Consider the following 17,326-nt stretch of genomic DNA (forward strand, 5'->3'; position numbering starts at 1 on the left):
GAGGCTGCCATGACTGATGCGGCTGGTGTTGTTGCTGCCATGGTTGAGAAGTCGAGTGTGAAGATGGCCACTGTGAATTAGAGCCGTTGTCTTTGACTATGCGATACTCAGGACAGTATTTTGCACTGTGTCCTTGTGTGCCACAAGCTTGACAACGACCAAGGTATGTCTTGGAGAAGCGATTGTTGTTCTGATGGTTGTTGTGCTGATTGTTGTTGTGTGGTGAAGCTCCTTGCGTGTACCGGTTCTGTTGATGATTGGGAGTGCGAGAATTGTAGCGTGGACGGCTGTCTGCTGCATGTGCCACAATATGAGCTGCAGCTGGTGATTCTGTGCATACAATCATTGCTTCTCTATTGAGTAGCCTTTCAAAAAGTTCATTGAATGAGATGGGCTTGTCACGCCCATTGACTGCATCAATTTCTGGCTTGTACTCTTCACTGAGACCTCCCAAGATATTTTCAGTAAGATCTTCTGGATCCATTGGTTTGCCAAGAAGCGCTAGTTCATCGGCTTTGGACTTGATTCCACGCATGTACTCACTAATCGTTTTCGTACCCTTTGAGCATTTGTTGATCTGATTTTTGAGTTGACGGGTGTGTCCGTGAGTAGGATTCCCAAACGTTTCAGCAAGTGTATCCCAAACTTGTTTCGTTGTATTGGCGGTTGAGACGATGGTTTGGAGTGGTAAGGAGATTGCACCAATAATGGCGCTGTATAACAACCGGTCTTGACGTCTCCAAGGGGCGTAGATTGGATTGAGGCTGGAGACTCCATTGACTTGAATCGTTGGAGAAGGCACATCGTCATCAGATCCGTCAATGAACTGCTGCAGTTCATGACCTTCAAGCAAGGCACGGACTTGTCTTCCCCACATAAGATAGTTCTGATGCGTGAGTTTTGTCACGCTAGACATATTAACAGATAGAAGAGTGGCTTGAGGATCATGTGTATTGAACACAGAGGTTCGCTCAGCAGTAGACTCAGAAGCCATGATGTTTCTTTTGATTTCGTAACAGAGAAGAGTGAAAGAGAAGGTTTAGGCGCCGAGAGAGAAAGAAGAATAGAGAAAGGGAAAACAAAAAAATTAGGTCTAGAACCTATATGGCTCTGATACCGTATTAGCTTTGGAGAACTGATTTTCTATTAAGGTAGAAGGCTCTGTTTATATGTACAGAGATATACAAAGGTGGAAGGTAATATACGATAGTTACTACTGAGACATTACAGGGATTCTAACGTTCTAATAATATTTACTTTCTATATGCTAATATATATAAATGGCATGGTTCACTGCAACGGTTTACTGCTTTGCATAACCAAAGGATATACACCCATGGTTTGGAATCCGTGCACGGGAAAAATCAATTGGGTCGTCGAACCAAGTAGAGCTTACGATGTATACGATAAATTTGCTTTCGGATACGAATACAAGAAATCGTGCTATAACTTCAAAATTTTAAGGATCCAATATGTGTGTGGTCGAGAAACTCATACATATACTACACATGGTAAAGAAATCTATGATTTTAACTCATCTTCATGGAGGACCCTTAATGTCACACGCATATGGCCCTTAATATCTCCTGTGGTATCGCTAAAAGGAAATGCTTACTGGTTTACTTACGAATATAAAGAAGGTTTACGTAATAGTTCCTTACTAAGTTTTGATTTTTCGAAAGAGATATTTGGAAACATTTGTGTACCATTCCAGTTTAACGGTGACTATCTTGTGGAATTATCCGTTATTAGAGAAAATAAACTTGCAGTGCTACTACAGCGTTGGGCATTAGAGATTGAGATGTGGGTCACAGATTATATTGAACCCAATGGTAACGGTGTACCGTGGAATCATTTTTTGGCAGTGGACCTAGGGGTAACAATACCACCAATTTCAGATGTGTTTTCCTATGCGATGAGTTTTTTCATCGATGAAGATAATAAAGTCGGTTTAATATGGGATAATAACATGGATGTTAGGGTATACATTGTTGGTGAAGATTATTACAGAGAAATCGTTGTTGGGGAAAAAGGAATTTGTCTCCCACTTATGTGCTGCTATGTTCCAAGCTTGTTGCAAATATAGGCAAAATCAATTATCTGTTTTAATAAAATAGCCAGATGTTGGTTGTCATCTTGCCTTATAATAGCATAAACAGTGTTTTAAAATGTAACTTAATATTGGTTGCCAATCATATTACCTTATAATAGCATAAACAGTTTTTTTAAATGGAACTTTTAATTATTTTTTAGTTTATAAAATGCATGTTACAGAAGTTACTCATTTGCATTACAGACCATTCTTCTAGTTCAATACAAACTGGTACCTAGCATCAACATGACTTTCAACATCCCAAAGAAACGACCCAAAAGTCACAGCCTCCAAGACAAGCCTCTTCATTCCACCAAAGCTAATCTTTATCTGCTCCTCCTTGGATGAATCAACCGTCCCCTGCGGTGTGATCACAATCTCAGGCTTACCAAACAACGCCTCAGTGTGCTTCTCTACGATCCCAACCGCTTCTCTTGACCTAATGGTAGCGTATCTCTGAAGCGTCTCACTATCAAACGACATCACGTACGTTCTTAACCGGGACGGTTTAATCTCACTCCCAAAGCCCTTAGCACTAACTCCACCCGCAAATGAACCAACCTCCGGGTGAATCGACGTCACATCCTCTGGTTGCTCAACGCTTGATTTACTCTCATCAGCCCCACCAGAACCAGGAAGAAGCTTCATCGTCTTCTCAAGCTGAAACCTTTGGTCCACACGCTTCAAGAAGTATCCATACATGACAGAAGCAGCGTAGACTTGCCCAACTCTGAGTTTGCTTATCTGCGCGACAGAAGTCAAGTCACCAATTCTGCTCCCGAGGATTAAGGCTAGATGGTTGTGAATCATCTCGTACATCTCGGGAGAGTGAAGCTGCTCAAGCTTCTCTACTTTGTTCGGCCAAGTATCAACACGACCAGAGGGATCTGATGATGATGGGGTTATTGATGGTATGAGTGATACGTTAGCTTCCATGAACTTTTGAACCACCAATGCGTATAGAATCTCTTCTAACGTCCTGTGTCTCTCGTTCTCCTTCAACTCAGCTATTCTCCTACACAACAAAAAAAAAAAAAAAACAATTCCCATTCAGAATTAAACACATGTTTAACTCCACTATGTTTTGTTTCTTGGAACCCAAGGTATAACTCAACCTTAGTGGATCATACATAGATTTTAACGAACCTGTAGAGAACGATGTCGGTTCCAGGGACGGACGATGATGAATCTGTGTTCTGTCCCTGAGAGTCACGATCAGTTTGGAGCTGCTCAAGCTGCTGTTCAACAGCAGCAGGGACGAGATGAGGATGGCTCACCAGAATCTGAGAGAGGAACTGACCAGCGGGAGACTCCAGCTGAAGCGGGGCGATAGGTTTGGAGGAAGCGTCATCAGATGCTGCCGAAGCTTTAACCACAAAGCTTCTCCGAGTTTTGGAAGCTGTTGTTGTTGACGTTTGCAATGGTTTTGAGAATCTAGTGAACGCGTTTTGCTGCAAGTGGATGAAAAAAATAGGATTAAACCGACCGGTTATGCGGAATCAGATTGGTTCCGTAAAATCAATTGAACAAAACCGGGGTATGATGTTAGGTTATTTGAATCAAGAGCAAGAGATTCAGGACATACCTTTAGTCGAAGTTGAAGTTTTGAACCAGAAGGTGTGAACCCGCCACTGATCGTAAGGAACATAGATCCAGCACCGTTGCGGGAAGTTTCATGCGGTAAGAGGGGAGATTGGATCAAACTCGCGGTTGCGGCGTCCATGTCTAGTCTCGGACAGAAGAAAGAAGAGATTTTGGTCGGAGAAAAGAGATAAGAAGAGCGACGATGCAGATTACGGAGAGAGAACTTTCGAGAACGGCGAGCTATCTGAATTTTACTTGTAAAATAGACTTTTTTTGGTTTGGTTTGGTTCTTTGATAATACTGCGAATCGGACCCGATTATTTATATCATAAAATGAAATGTGCGACTCGCGGGAAAATAATATTCATTTTCTTAAATTTTGTGACCATGAAATTTATATGAGGTCATTGTGTGTCCTTTGATGTACAACAGCAGATATTATTCTCATAAATCGATTTTTTTTTCAAATCAGATTTCTGAAAAATTAGTTAAAATATATTTCTATAGTATTATGAAGTCAGGAGCTTATTCTAAGATTTGGTTGTATAGTGATTTGGCTGTAGCTTATACAAAATTTTCCCACATTTGCATACATCAGATCATGATTATTGGTAAAACCCTAAATGGGATCTTCAGGAATTTCTTCTTTTTTTTTTCTTTTTTTTTAAAAAATTAAAAAATAAACTAATCGTGGGCTGCCATATGTCGGTGGAATCCGCAAACAGTGCAAAAATTTTCCAAAGATCGATTCTTATTTCGTGATTCTGGAGACTGGTTTTTAAAATTTTTGTGGAATCCATGAGTCAGTTTAAAAACCTCCTTTAGAAATCAGTTATATTTATGCTCTAGTGGGTCTCTTACGAAAACTAAACGAGAAAATTAGAGTCAAAAATTGAGAAAGTAAGGCCAACGATGAGACGTTGAGAGCCACCAACTGGCTCTTGTGTCCATTCCCATTCACACGTATTTGATTACCGCTCAAACGTTTGTCTAAGTGTGACGTATGTGTTATTGGGTCCACTAGTCCATTAGATATTCTACTGGGGCCCATAAAACACTACACCCAATCTTAGCCTCACAGGTGGATTCCGTTAGTGTTCGCACTTACATAGTGGGTTTTTGGTTAGATAGTGGGTTTTTGTTTTTTTTATGGTTATAGGGTGCAAATTCTCAATAAATTATAAGATACAGAAATGCATTGTTAATTTACAAATGATTAAAACTAAAACAATTATTTGTGTCATTTTTTTTATAACGCTGATTTATTATGACATTACATTTATGAGAAATACTACATAAACGATTCAACAACCGACAATACTATCTGCCTTATGAAGATCTACGCCTAACTGCATCATCTGAGCCGGTCTATGAAGATCCACTCCTGACCAGATTTACTTGCACCTTGTTGAAAATCTCTTGTAAGCCTTTCTTCTGTAGTCTTCATTAATAAATCGCTCTCTCCATTACTTGAAACCTGGATTTCCTGTAATCTGCAAGAAATTACATAGTTTGGGATTCGAACCCCAGACCTGGGTGTAGAAGCTTTTAAACCTTAACCAGTAGGTTACGGTGCTTCCACTTATTTGTGCCATTAGTTAGTTAATTAACTAGGAACTATCCTTGTAACAGCTTCAATAATTTTCCCACGTGGTCATGACGAAGTTCATGTTGGATAAGCTTGATTTATAAGTTTCCTTTTCTTATTAGAGTTATGTTTATCTATAAGATTAGGAGATATGATTGTGATTATACTATTAGAATTAGGATATATCTAGTTCTATATATATGGAGATGCATTGTGTTGTTGCATAACATATAATTTGTGATTTGAGCTTGTGATTGATTGAATAAGAGAAGGACTTCTCATTAAGGTTGTGATTCTATATTTGGTATCAGAGTAAACTAAGAACTTCGAAGCTTACTCACAGCCATGGCCGACATTAAGGAGGAGATCGTGACGACCAAGGACACCGGGCCTGCCACCATCAAATTCCCGATGCTAACTTCCTCAAACTACACTATCTGGTTGATGAGAATGAAGATTGCTCTTAAAGTCAGTGAAGTTTGGGAAACTATAGACCCAGGAACAAAAGATGAGAAGAAAAATAACATGGCTATTGCGTTTTTGTTTCAATCCATACCGGAAGCTTTGATCTTACAAGTAGGCGATATAGATACAACAAAGGGAGTATGGGATGCGATAAAGGCGAGACATGTTGGAGCTGAAAGGGTAAAGGAAGCTAGGTTACAAACCCTAATGGCGGACTTCGATAGGCTCAAGATGAAGGATGAAGATACAATCGATTCCTTTGCCGGCAAGCTATCCGAAATCTCTTCTAAATCTGCTTTTCTAGGCGAGATAATAGAAGAACCAAAGCTGGTTAAAAAATTCTTGAAGATCTTGCCAAGGAAGAAGTTTATTCATATTGTTGCATCTCTTGAGCAAGTTCTTGATCTCAACACAACAAGCTTTGAGGACATTGTCGGACGGTTAAAGGCGTATGAAGAAAGAGTCACCAAAGAGGAAGAAGCAACAGATGGCTCCGAAAAATTGATGTATGCTAACTCAGACTCGAGCACTGAAAGCTATGGAACGAACAACCGTGGTCGAGGACGTGGCGGTCGATCAAAATGGAGAGGAAGAGGTCGTGCCCGCGGAACGTTCCTACAACAGCGAGAAGCGTATAGGCAGGGACAAGGCGGAGATCTTTCTCATATCACGTGCTTTAAGTGTGATAAGCTTGGACATTACGCTTCGGACTGTCCTGATAAAGTCCTAAAGCTTCAAGAGACCGTTGAGAAAAGGGATGATGACACACACGAGGCTGACACTCTCATGATGAATGAAGTCGTATATTTAAATGAGAGGAAGGTGAATCCAAAGAAGTTTGAGGCTGAATCAGATACGGTAGACGTGTGGTATCTTGATAATGGCGCCAGTAACCACATGAGTGGTAACCGCATGTTCTTCTGCGAACTAGATGATACCGTCACTGGAAAAGTGCAGTTTGGTGATGACTCGAAGATTGACACAATGGGTAAAGGCTCGATTCGGTTTATCACCAAAGGAGGTGAAAAGAAAGTGTTAAATAATATTTACTACATACCAGCCTTGCGTAGTAACATTGTGAGCTTGGGAAAAGCTACGGAAGTCGGGTGTGAGGTACGTAAGAAGGAAGACACTCTAAGTCTATTCGATCGAGAGGTCAGTTGATGATCAAGACAACAAGAACAAAGAACCGATTGTATAAAGTTACTTTACAAGTTGATAGAATACTTGAGTGTCTCCAAGTGAAGGATCATGGCGAAAGCACTATATGGCATGCTCGTTTGGGTCACATCAGCAGAGAAACGATGAGGATGATGGCTAACAAGAACCGTGTCGAGGTATTACCTGATCTCAGCTGACACACAGAACCTTGCATGTCGTTCTTACGCGGGAAACAAACGCGAAAGCCCTTCCTGCAAGCAACGAGCTATCGAGCAACGACACTTCTTGAGCTTGTTGCCGACCTTTGCGGACCTATTACTCCATCAACACTATCACACAACAGATATGTCTTCGTTCTTATTGACGATCACTCGCGTTATATGTGGACGGTACTAATGAACAAGAAGAGTGAGGCCTTGGAGAAGTTTAAACGCTTCAAGAGCCTTGTTGAGCAAGAAACACATACAAAGTTGAAGTGTTTTCAAACAGACAGGAAGGGGGTGAGTTCACTTCCCACGAGTTTCAAGCTTATTGCGAGAAACATGGTGTTAATCGACATATGACTGCACCGTACACACCACAGCAAAACGGAGTAGTAGAGCGTCGCAATCGAACCCTTTTAGAGATGACTAGAAGTATTCTAAAGCATATGAACATGCCAAATCATCTCTGGGGGGAAATCCATACGACATGCTACATACCTGATCAATAGGGTTTCGACAAGATCATTAGATGGAAAGACTCCATACGAGGTTATGAAGGGAAGAAAACCGAATCTGTTGCATCTGAAGGTGTTCGGGTGTGTTTGCTACGCAAAAACTGAGACGGTCGGAAGAAAGAAGCTCGACGATAGGTCTAGAGTTCTGGTCCATCTAGGAACAGAGCCAGGGTCTAAAGCATACCGTCTGTTTGATCCTTTGAGCAGTAGGATTGTTGTGAGCCGTGATGTTTTGTTCGAAGAGAGAAAGCAGTGGAGATGGAACGATAAGAATGTCACAAAGGAGCTTGACAATGGCGAATTCGAGTTGATTTTGAGAAGCCGAGGCAACTATGATCACGAGGCCGGAGGATCATCTGAAGTGGGTGAGGACGTTGAAGGATTTGATGATGACAACGATCGAGACAGTCACGACGAAGACGATGGTGAGAACCATGTTGGTAACGATGATGATGAAGAGAACGGTGACGATGATGATATGATGTAGACGATATCCCCTTAAGAAGATCAACTAGAGACTATAACAAGCCTCCTTATCTCGACGACTACATTCTACTTGCAGAAGTAGAAAGTGAACAGCTACTGATGATCATAAATGACGAGCCGTGGAACTTCAATGACGCTAAAGAGCTGAAAGTTTGGATTGATGCTTGCAAGGATGAGATTTCGTCAATTGAAAAGAATAAAACGTAGGATCTTGTTGAGCTACCTGCAGGTATCAAACCTATTGGCTTAAAGTGGGTGTTCAAGATCAAACGTAATGCAGATGGAACTATCAGTAAGTACAAGGCACGCTTAGTAGCCAAAGGGTATGTGCAACGACATGGCGTAGATTATGATGAAGTGTTTGCTCCGGTGGCTCGTATTGAAACAATCCGAATGATCATTGCGTTGGCCGGGTCACACGGTTGGGAGATACACCACCTCGACGTCAAAACCGCTTTTCTTCATGGAGAACTAAAAGAAGAAGTGTATGTTACACAACCGCAGGGTTTCATTGTTGTTGGACAAGAGCACAAAGTCTACAAGCTTAAGAAAGCTCTTTATGGCTTGCGTCAAGCACCTAGAGCGTGGAACATAAAGCTTAATGAGATATTGCGGAGTCTACGCTTCCAACGGTGCTCAAAGGAGCCTTCGCTCTACCGTAAAGAAGAAAGTCGCGAGATCCTTATAGTGGTAGTATATGTCGATGATCTATTGGTTACCGGCTCTTCGCTTGAAGCGATACTAGAGTTTAAACGAGAGATGGCTACCAAGTTCGAGATGAGTGACCTCGGAAAGCTGACTTACTATTTGGGAATAGAGGTTATACAATATGAAGGCGGTATCATACTTAAGAAAGATAGGTATGCTCAGAGAATACTTGAAGAGATCGGTATGAGTTCATGTAATCCGACTCATGTACCATTGGAGATGAACGCAATATTTTCGAAAGCACCTAACGAGGAGAAGGTTGATGCAAAAGAATATCATCGAAGTATTGGATGTTTGCGTTACTTACTACATACGCGACCAGATTTATCTTTTAGTGTTGGAGTTTTGAGTAGATACATGCATGAACCCAAGGTCTCTCACGCTGCGGCTTTGAAACAAATCCTTAGGTATCTACGAGGGACGTGCTCTCTTGGACTTCATTACACACGAGGAAGCGGGACTAAGCTATTAGGTTATAGTGATAGTTCTCATAACGTGGACACAAACGACGGCAAGAGCCCTTCAGGACATATATTCTATCTTGGAGAGAGCCCTATAACTTGGAGTTCGACAAAGCAAGAGATAGTAGCATTATCATCGTGTGAAGCCAAGTTCATGGCTGCGACTGAGGCTGCTAAGCAGGCGATCTAGCTTCAGGAACTCTTGAGCGAGGCCGTCCGTGAAGATAGTAAACCGGTGGTCATCAAGGTCGATAATAAATCTGCTATTGCACTTACAAAGAATCCGGTATTCCATGGTAGGAGCAAGCACATTCATAGGACGTTTCACTTTATAAGAGAGTGTGTTGAAAACGAGCTTGTTGAGGTCGAACATGTTCCGGGCACTGAACAAAAGGCTGACATTCTTACCAAATCACTTGGAAGAATAAAGTTTAAAGAAATGAGAAAGCTTATTGGAATGAAAGATGTGTGTGAAGATGACTTCAAGTTTAAGATGGAGAATGTTGGATAAGCTTGATTTATAAGTTTCCTTTTCTTATTAGAGTTATGTTTATCTATAAGATTAGAAGATATGATTGTGATAATACTATTAGAATTAGGATATATCTAGTTCTATATATATGGAGATGCATTGTGTTGTTGCATAACATATGATTTGTGATTTAAGCTTGTGATTGATTGAATAAGAGAAGGACTTCTTATTAAGGTTGTGATTCTATAGTTCAAACCGAACAATTATTAGAAGAACACACACTCTTCTCCAACTTTGTCTTCTTAACTTCTTTCTCACCTTTTGTTCGATTTGCTCAACACACACAGCTTCACGTGCTATCTTCTACCTTTATTAACTTCGTTTTGAACGCTCTGTCCACAGATATATTTTCTACACTCTCCCGATCAAATCTGTTCCTCAATGGCATCCATGAGTTTCGCCTTAAATCGCTTCGGTGCTAAAACCACCTTATCACCCGACTTTGAACACTCCTCTAGCCAGAGTTTTCGACCGTCGACTAGAGTCGGACTTAAGATCACCTCTTCTTCCACCGCCACCGAGTCAGAGCCTGATCTCAGTGTCACAGTGAACGGTCTGAAAATGTCGAACCCTTTCGTGATCGGGTCGGGTCCACCAGGTACCAACTACACCGTCATGAAAAGAGCCTTTGATGAAGGCTAGGGTGGCGTCATTGCCAAAACCGTAAGCTTTCTTTTAATTCCCCAGAAAAAAAAAAGATTTTGACTTTTCTGTTTTAACTTTTACCATAGATGACGTTAGAAACTGATAGTATCGAGAACAGAGGATATAGTTTGGGCCTCTATGCAGTGATGCAACCTGTCGGGCTTGTGGTCAAGCATCGGAAACGATATGTCATGTGCTCTTCACCTGTCCTACTGCAGTTGAAGCTTGGAGACTAGCAGGAATTCAACCTCCCCCAGCTGGTTTCTCCCAAACCTCTGTTTTTCTTAACCTTCATTTTTTGGTGGCAGCATCTAAAAAGCAACTGAGTGATCATAGCAATTTAAAAGCTTTTCCTTGGATTCTTTGGAGTCTTTGGAAAGAGAGGAATGCTCTAGTCTTTGAAAGAAATCGCATCACACCTCATTCAACGATCGCTAAAGCTCTGGAGGAAACTGAGATATGGTACCAGCTTCTGTGTAATGACCATCCTCCACACACGACAACGGCCTCTCCCAACGCTCCCCATGGTGCGTGGAAAAAACCTCCGGCTGATGTTGTCAAGTGTAATGTAGGTATGGCTTGGGAGGCATCTGATTATATAAGCGGCTCTAGTTGGATAGTAAGAGATTGCCAAGGAAAAGCCCTACACCACAGTCGTCAGGCTCTCCTTGGTTCTTCTTCTAAAATGGAATCTGACCTTAGATCCCTACTTTGGGCTGTTCAAGCAATGGGAGACTTGCGCCACAAGAAGGTTTTCTTTGAAGCTTCCTCGGTAGAAGTTCGTGAATCCTTACTAAACCCCTACAGATGTCCTACTCTCTCATCTTTGATCCTGAAAATCCTGGAGCTCCTTTATTGCTTTGAGAAGTGGACTATATTTCATGTGACAGACCAAAAGAATAAGGTGGCCAAGACAATCGCAGAAAGTGTTATATCTGGTTCCCGGGTCCAATCATATGTCGCTTCTGGAAGTCCTCATTGGCTCCATCAAATGATCCTAGAAGACGCAAGAAGTGTTTGACCCCCTCCTGCTTAAAAAGGTTACTGGCTCAGGCCATTCATAACCTAGTTTCTGATCTCTCTGATCCTTGCTTCAAAGTACCTACTGGTACTGTTTAGTTTATGTGATCTTTTATGCTTCTCTTTTTTCTTCTATGTCATTTGTATCACTCAGGGGTTTTCCCTAACTCTCGATCCTTTTATGGGTCCTCTTATATTGAAGTTTTCAGTGTTGAAAAAAAAGTCTGGGGCCTCTGGGCATTTGGTTCCGGTTCTAGAGATTTGGATATTTTTTAGAAAATTCAGAAAATTATATTTGGTTTGTATTTGGGTGTTGGTTTGGTTAAGATAACAAATTAACCAAAGTAATTTATATCGTGTGTGATTGTAACTGTATGGTTCAGGTGTCACTAGACGCATCAAAAGTCATCAACCTAATGCCTCGATACGCCAGGCTATGAACCGGTTCAGCCAAAACAGATGTAATCGGGTGGCAGAACATAGAACTCATCAGTGACCGGCCTCTCGAAACCATGCTCAAAGAGTTCAAACAGCTGAAACAAGAGTACCCTGACCGGATCCTCATCGCTTCCATCATGGAGGAGTACAGCAAAACCGGATGGGAAGAGCTATTGACCGCGTTGAGCAAACTGGTGTTGTGAGTTTGAGTTTTACCCAACCCACAGGTTCTTAATATGTTAAATAGAGTGATTGTTTTGTAGGATGCATTGGAGATCAACTTCTCGTGTCCTCATGGTATGCCAGAGCGCAGAATGGACGCAGCTGTTGGACAAGACTGTGCGCTTCTTGAGGAGGTTTGCGGATGGGTTAATGCTAAAGCTACAGTTCCTGTGTGGGCTAAGATGACTCCTAATATTACTGACATAACAGAGGTCTGACTCCTAATGCTAAAAGTTCTGTTATTGCTACTCTGTTTTGCTGCTTTAACCATGTCCCAACATTTATTTAGCCGGCGAGGGTATCTCTAAAATCAGGATGTGAAGGGATCTCAGCCATCAATACAATCATGAGTGTGATGGGAATTGATCTGAAGATGCTGCATCCTGAGCCATGCGTTGAAGGGTTAGCTTTAGCATTCTTATAATGTCAAAGTTTTAGAAACTCTTGCACTGTCTTATGGTGTTACTTTTACTACTCAACTCCAGGAGGCTACTCTTATAAGGCTGTTCGCCCGATTGCGCTTGCCAAAGTTATGAACATTGCGCAAATGATGAAAGATGAGTTTAATGAGAATGATTGCTCACTTTCGGGTATTGGAGGTGTTGAAACTGAATATGATGCAGCTGTGTTCATTCTCCTCGGATCAAATACTGTACAGGTGACTTAACTCTACACCACCCTCACTTTTACTTTTTGGACTCTTACTACCTAAGAAACTCAGTTATTGCTTTTGGTTGGAAGGTGTGCACCGGTGTGATGGTACATGGCTATGGTCATGTGAAAATCCTCTGCGCTGAGCTTCAAGATTTTATGAAAGGTTGAGGAAATATAATAGGAGCGTCCTCCACGAAGAATAATAGGAGTGTCCTCCACGTCCTCTGCCCCGATAGTAATTGTTGTAGTCGTGATTATACTCGCGATTTCCTTGGTCCGGGTGGTAGTAATTGCTCTGCTCTCCTTGATGTCTACCTTGATTGTTTCCTTATGTATTTGCGTACATTAATTTTCCTTTATCATCCTCTTCTGGTTCTTCTTCACAGATACGTTTTTCATATGCCTTTAATCGCCCAAGAATATCTTCAAAACTTGTTGTAGAAAGATCAAGTACTTGCTCAAGAGATGCAACAATATGTATATATTTTTTTCGAGGAAGACTCATCAAAAACTTCTTAACAAGCTTTGTTTCTTCAATAGCTATTCCTAGCACAGCTGATCTTGACGCCAATTCAGATAACTTTCCTCCAAAGTCATCTATGGTCTCTGTCTCCTTCATCTTTAAGCGATCAAACTCGGTCATTAAGGTTTGGAGTCTTGCCTCTTTGACTCTATCAGCTCCTACATGCCGAGTTTTGATAGCATTCCACACTTGTTTTGCTGTCCCAAGCTCTCCAACTTGCAATATAAGGCTTTCCGGGATTGACTGAAACAGAAGAGCTAATGCCATATCATTCTTCTTGATGTTTTCGGATTCTGTCTCCACGGCCTCCCAGACCTCATGAACTCTAAGTGTTATCTTCATCCTCATGGCCCATACTGTATAATTAGTTGCAGTGAGCATAGGACATTGGATGGACGATGGTCCTCCTCCTTCATGTCTTCCGGTTACTGCAACTATATCACCCATTTGTTTGTTTGGCTCTGATACCAAATCTAGAATATAAGTCTCAAGAACACGATCTCAATAACACGAACTCGATTAACAAGACTAACTCTCTTATTAATATCTTAAGGAAACTCTCTCAAAACCTTAAGTTCTCAAACTCATAAAACTCATAAGTTATGCAACACCCTTGCATCTCTTTATATATCACTCACACTTTCCTAATCTCATTAGGTTTAACATATTTGATAGTTTCCTATTCTATAACTCAATAGAATTAGATTCCTTGCTCCTCGAGTTAACTTCAAGCTTATCCAACACTTACTACCTGAGAAACTCAGTTATTGCTTTTGGTTGGAAGGTGTGCACCGGTGTGATGGTACATGGCTATGGTCATGTGAAAATCCTCTGCGCTGAGCTTCAAGATTTTATGAAACAGCACAACTTCTCTACTATAGAAGACTTTAGAGGGTATTAGCAACTTTTTCTTCATTTTTTTATCCTCACTCTTGCTGTTGACTTGCTTGTTTGTTTGTCTTTGGCACAGGCATTCGCTTCAGTACTTTACAACACATACAGATTTAGTCAAGAGACAGAAAGAAGCTATTGAGCAGAGAAAAGCTGAGAGGAGAGGCTTGAAATCTGATAAAGATTGGACCGGAGATGGGTTCGTGAAGGAGACTGAGAGTATGGTTTCTAACTAAGTGATGGACCCAAAATACTTAAATAAAGTTAGGAACTTCCTTCACAGCCAAATGGCAAAGGCTCTTCCTTTCTATCGTTTCACATCAACTTCTCACTTGAAAATAAAAGAAAACTAAAGTTGATTTTATCTTATGTTCTTCTAGTTGTATATCGTTTGTTTAATGTATCCGTTGTCACCATTTATTCAAAGACCTTTTACTGTTGTGACATTGTTCTACCACTGCCTCTCCATGGAACAAGTGTTTGTCATCAGATTAGAGCATGGACATTTTTTTGAACGGAATTAGAGCATGGACTAAGAGGTTTTTCTTGGCTTAAACATTTATCTTTTCCTTGAATCAAGTTTATTGTTCTACAACATGTTCCAGCTGAAAATGGAAATGAAGGGACCAACCATCATCAGTAAAACCACTTTAGCATCAGAAATTAAATCAAACAACTTACATTTCATATATACACTGCAGAATGTTTAACATAAATCATTAACTTTTAAGCAATATATAAGTGAAATTAAACACTTGATTGGTTGGTAATCTGTTGGGAATCACCTGATTTGAATGGAACAACTGTTTCAACATAACTCTTATAAGTTTAATTCTATGACAAAACAACTTTCTAAATGAAGTTATCTTACAATTTGGTTCTTCTTGGTTTACTGGAATTGAAAGTGGAGTGTCAGTTTGAAGCACTATCCAATACCAGTAAATGACTCTTGATAAGCTCGATGAAAATTTGAAGGATCAAATCCTAAAATGGACCACAAGGGGTCAAAAAAATCTAAAATGATCCACTCATAATTTCTATTTATTTTACATTAAACTTTAAATATAAAACAAAAGTAAATAACTGAAAAACCAGAAGACATTAACTTATTTACAACCCGTGTCACTATTATCCTACCCAAAATCCGACCCATTTTCTGACCCAGAATCCGACCCATTTGTAACCTTACATCCCCAAATCAAAACACAATCTCTTTCACCTCCCACAATCCAATTTTGTTGTTCTTGTTTTTAATCCAGATTTATATTATTGTTTCCTTGTTCTTATCCCAAATCGATCGACCTATTATCATCCTTAATCGATTTACTCTTATCTGAATCGAATTTCATCTTCGTTGTAAAAAATTCGCGTCAAAAAAGAGCACAGAGTATTAATAATATAACTAGTACAACTCAAACTAGTATAACTAGTACAACTCAAACCAGTACATCTAGTATAACTAGGGTGAGTATAACCACTATAACTAGTACAACTAGAACGCATATAACTAGTATAACTTTGCAATTAGTATAGTGATATTTGGTTTTTGTTTTCAGCTTATTAATAATGTTATAGAAGATGATGATGCAGAACCAATGAAAAATTGGTACAATCCTCCCACCTAGATGTGTTAAAATATCTTAATAGTTTGTTTTCTATAATATATAATTTAGATAATGAATTTGTTTTACTAGTTGTACTATTTAGGAAAAAATCATCTTCATTCTTTTTGCTCTCGAAGCAGAAGAAGGTAGTTGCAAAGCCAGAAAAATTATATTAGGTTAAGATGTGTTTTGTAATACCCTATAATACAGCTAGAAGGAGTATAACATGTATAATTAGTAAAACCGAAACGCGTATAACCAGTACAACTCTGCAACTAATATGGTTATATTTTGTTTTTTTTCAGCGTATGAATAATGCGAGAAAAGAGAATTATGTATAAAAAATGAGACATGTTATTCTAATCTTTTCTCACATGTATGAGTCAAAATACATGAATATTTTGTTTTACATAATATTTATTAAGATAATGATTTTTTTAATTGGTTGTGGTAGTTGTAGTGTGGGGTCTCAAAAGTTGCAGTATAAGAAGATTTAAAAGAGTATAATGCAAAGATGATGTAGAAGCCCTCACGGGTTTGAAAATGATGGATAGGCTTCATGTTTGGTGTTTGTACTATGACAATAGTAGTCCAACTTGTGTACCTGGTTTATATATGGTAGTAGTACCAATGTTTTGATATTAAAAATGACATACCAATGTTAGTTGTATTTTTGTATTTGATTTCAAATAACTTTTTATTCTTATGTTTTGCAAATTATATGATGATATTAAGTTGTACCACTTAAACCAATATTACATATCTTGTATATGGGCTATATGTTTAGTTTTATTAGATTACCAGTTGTACCATCTTCTATAACTCACTCCTTTAGCAATTTCAAGATTTAACTTATATTACCATCATATTAAACTTTTAAATACATTCATTACACTAACATTAATTTAAAACGTGATGCACATTTAAAGCAATACTAAATAAAATAACAATATAGTTGTGCTAGTTTTTTTGAGTTGTAAAACAATAACGGCTGCTCCGGATTAGAAATCTCCAAGTTTCACTATTCTCTGCATGCATATCTCCAAGAGCCATTCAACCTACTTCGAACCTGAAAATGACTCGAAAAAGACTAGAGAGACTCGATAAAAACTTGAAAACAATTTAGAAAACATATATACAATCTGTCAGAAAACACAATATATCACAAAACGGCCTCGTAACATTGACATTAACTTAAACTAACGATTTCTGAAAGTTAGATTATGTTTTTTTTTCCAAATAACATGGTTAATCAAGTAAACAAACAGTTAAAGTATACGGTAAATTATGTAAACTTATGTGATGGTGTAATAATTGTCAAAAAAAAATTCATAAATTTTTGTAGGAAAGTTACAACTACTTCATTTAATATTAAACCATAATGTATAAAACATGATACACGAAACGTGATGCACAATACAAAATGAAATAACATAGTTGTACTAGTATATTTGAGTTGTACCGATTTGTGCACAGTTGTACTAGTTTTTTAATTGTACTGGTTTGTACATAGTTGTACTTTAGCAGTGAAATC

General features: G+C 39.4%; 2 protein-coding genes and 1 pseudogene across 2 annotated transcripts in view; 2 read left to right on the plus strand and 1 right to left on the minus strand.

The window, feature by feature from the left end:
• Positions 1-2,086, plus strand: part of LOC106334358 (putative F-box protein At3g17480) — a 7,200-nt gene extending 5,114 nt beyond the window's left edge. The window contains exon 2 of the mRNA XM_013772654.1: positions 1,272-2,086. Within this exon, the coding sequence (XP_013628108.1) occupies positions 1,272-2,086 (815 nt within the window). The remainder of the gene's footprint in view (positions 1-1,271) is intronic.
• Positions 2,087-2,232: 146 nt separating this feature from the next.
• On the minus strand, positions 2,233-3,985 carry LOC106328021. The gene is made up of 3 exons (XM_013766371.1): positions 3,678-3,985; positions 3,239-3,543; positions 2,233-3,107 (listed from the first exon to the last, which is right to left on the minus strand). The coding sequence occupies exons 1-3, from the start codon at positions 3,813-3,815 to the stop codon at positions 2,306-2,308; spliced, it is 1,245 nt and encodes a 414-aa protein (XP_013621825.1). The 5' UTR covers positions 3,816-3,985; the 3' UTR covers positions 2,233-2,305.
• Positions 3,986-10,176: 6,191 nt separating this feature from the next.
• LOC106330286 lies at positions 10,177-14,496 on the plus strand (annotated as a pseudogene).
• The last annotated feature ends 2,830 nt before the right edge of the window (positions 14,497-17,326 follow it).

Source organism: Brassica oleracea, chromosome C3 (assembly GCF_000695525.1).
Source record: "Brassica oleracea var. oleracea cultivar TO1000 chromosome C3, BOL, whole genome shotgun sequence".
In the NCBI taxonomy this organism is placed as follows: Eukaryota; Viridiplantae; Streptophyta; class Magnoliopsida; order Brassicales; family Brassicaceae; genus Brassica; species Brassica oleracea.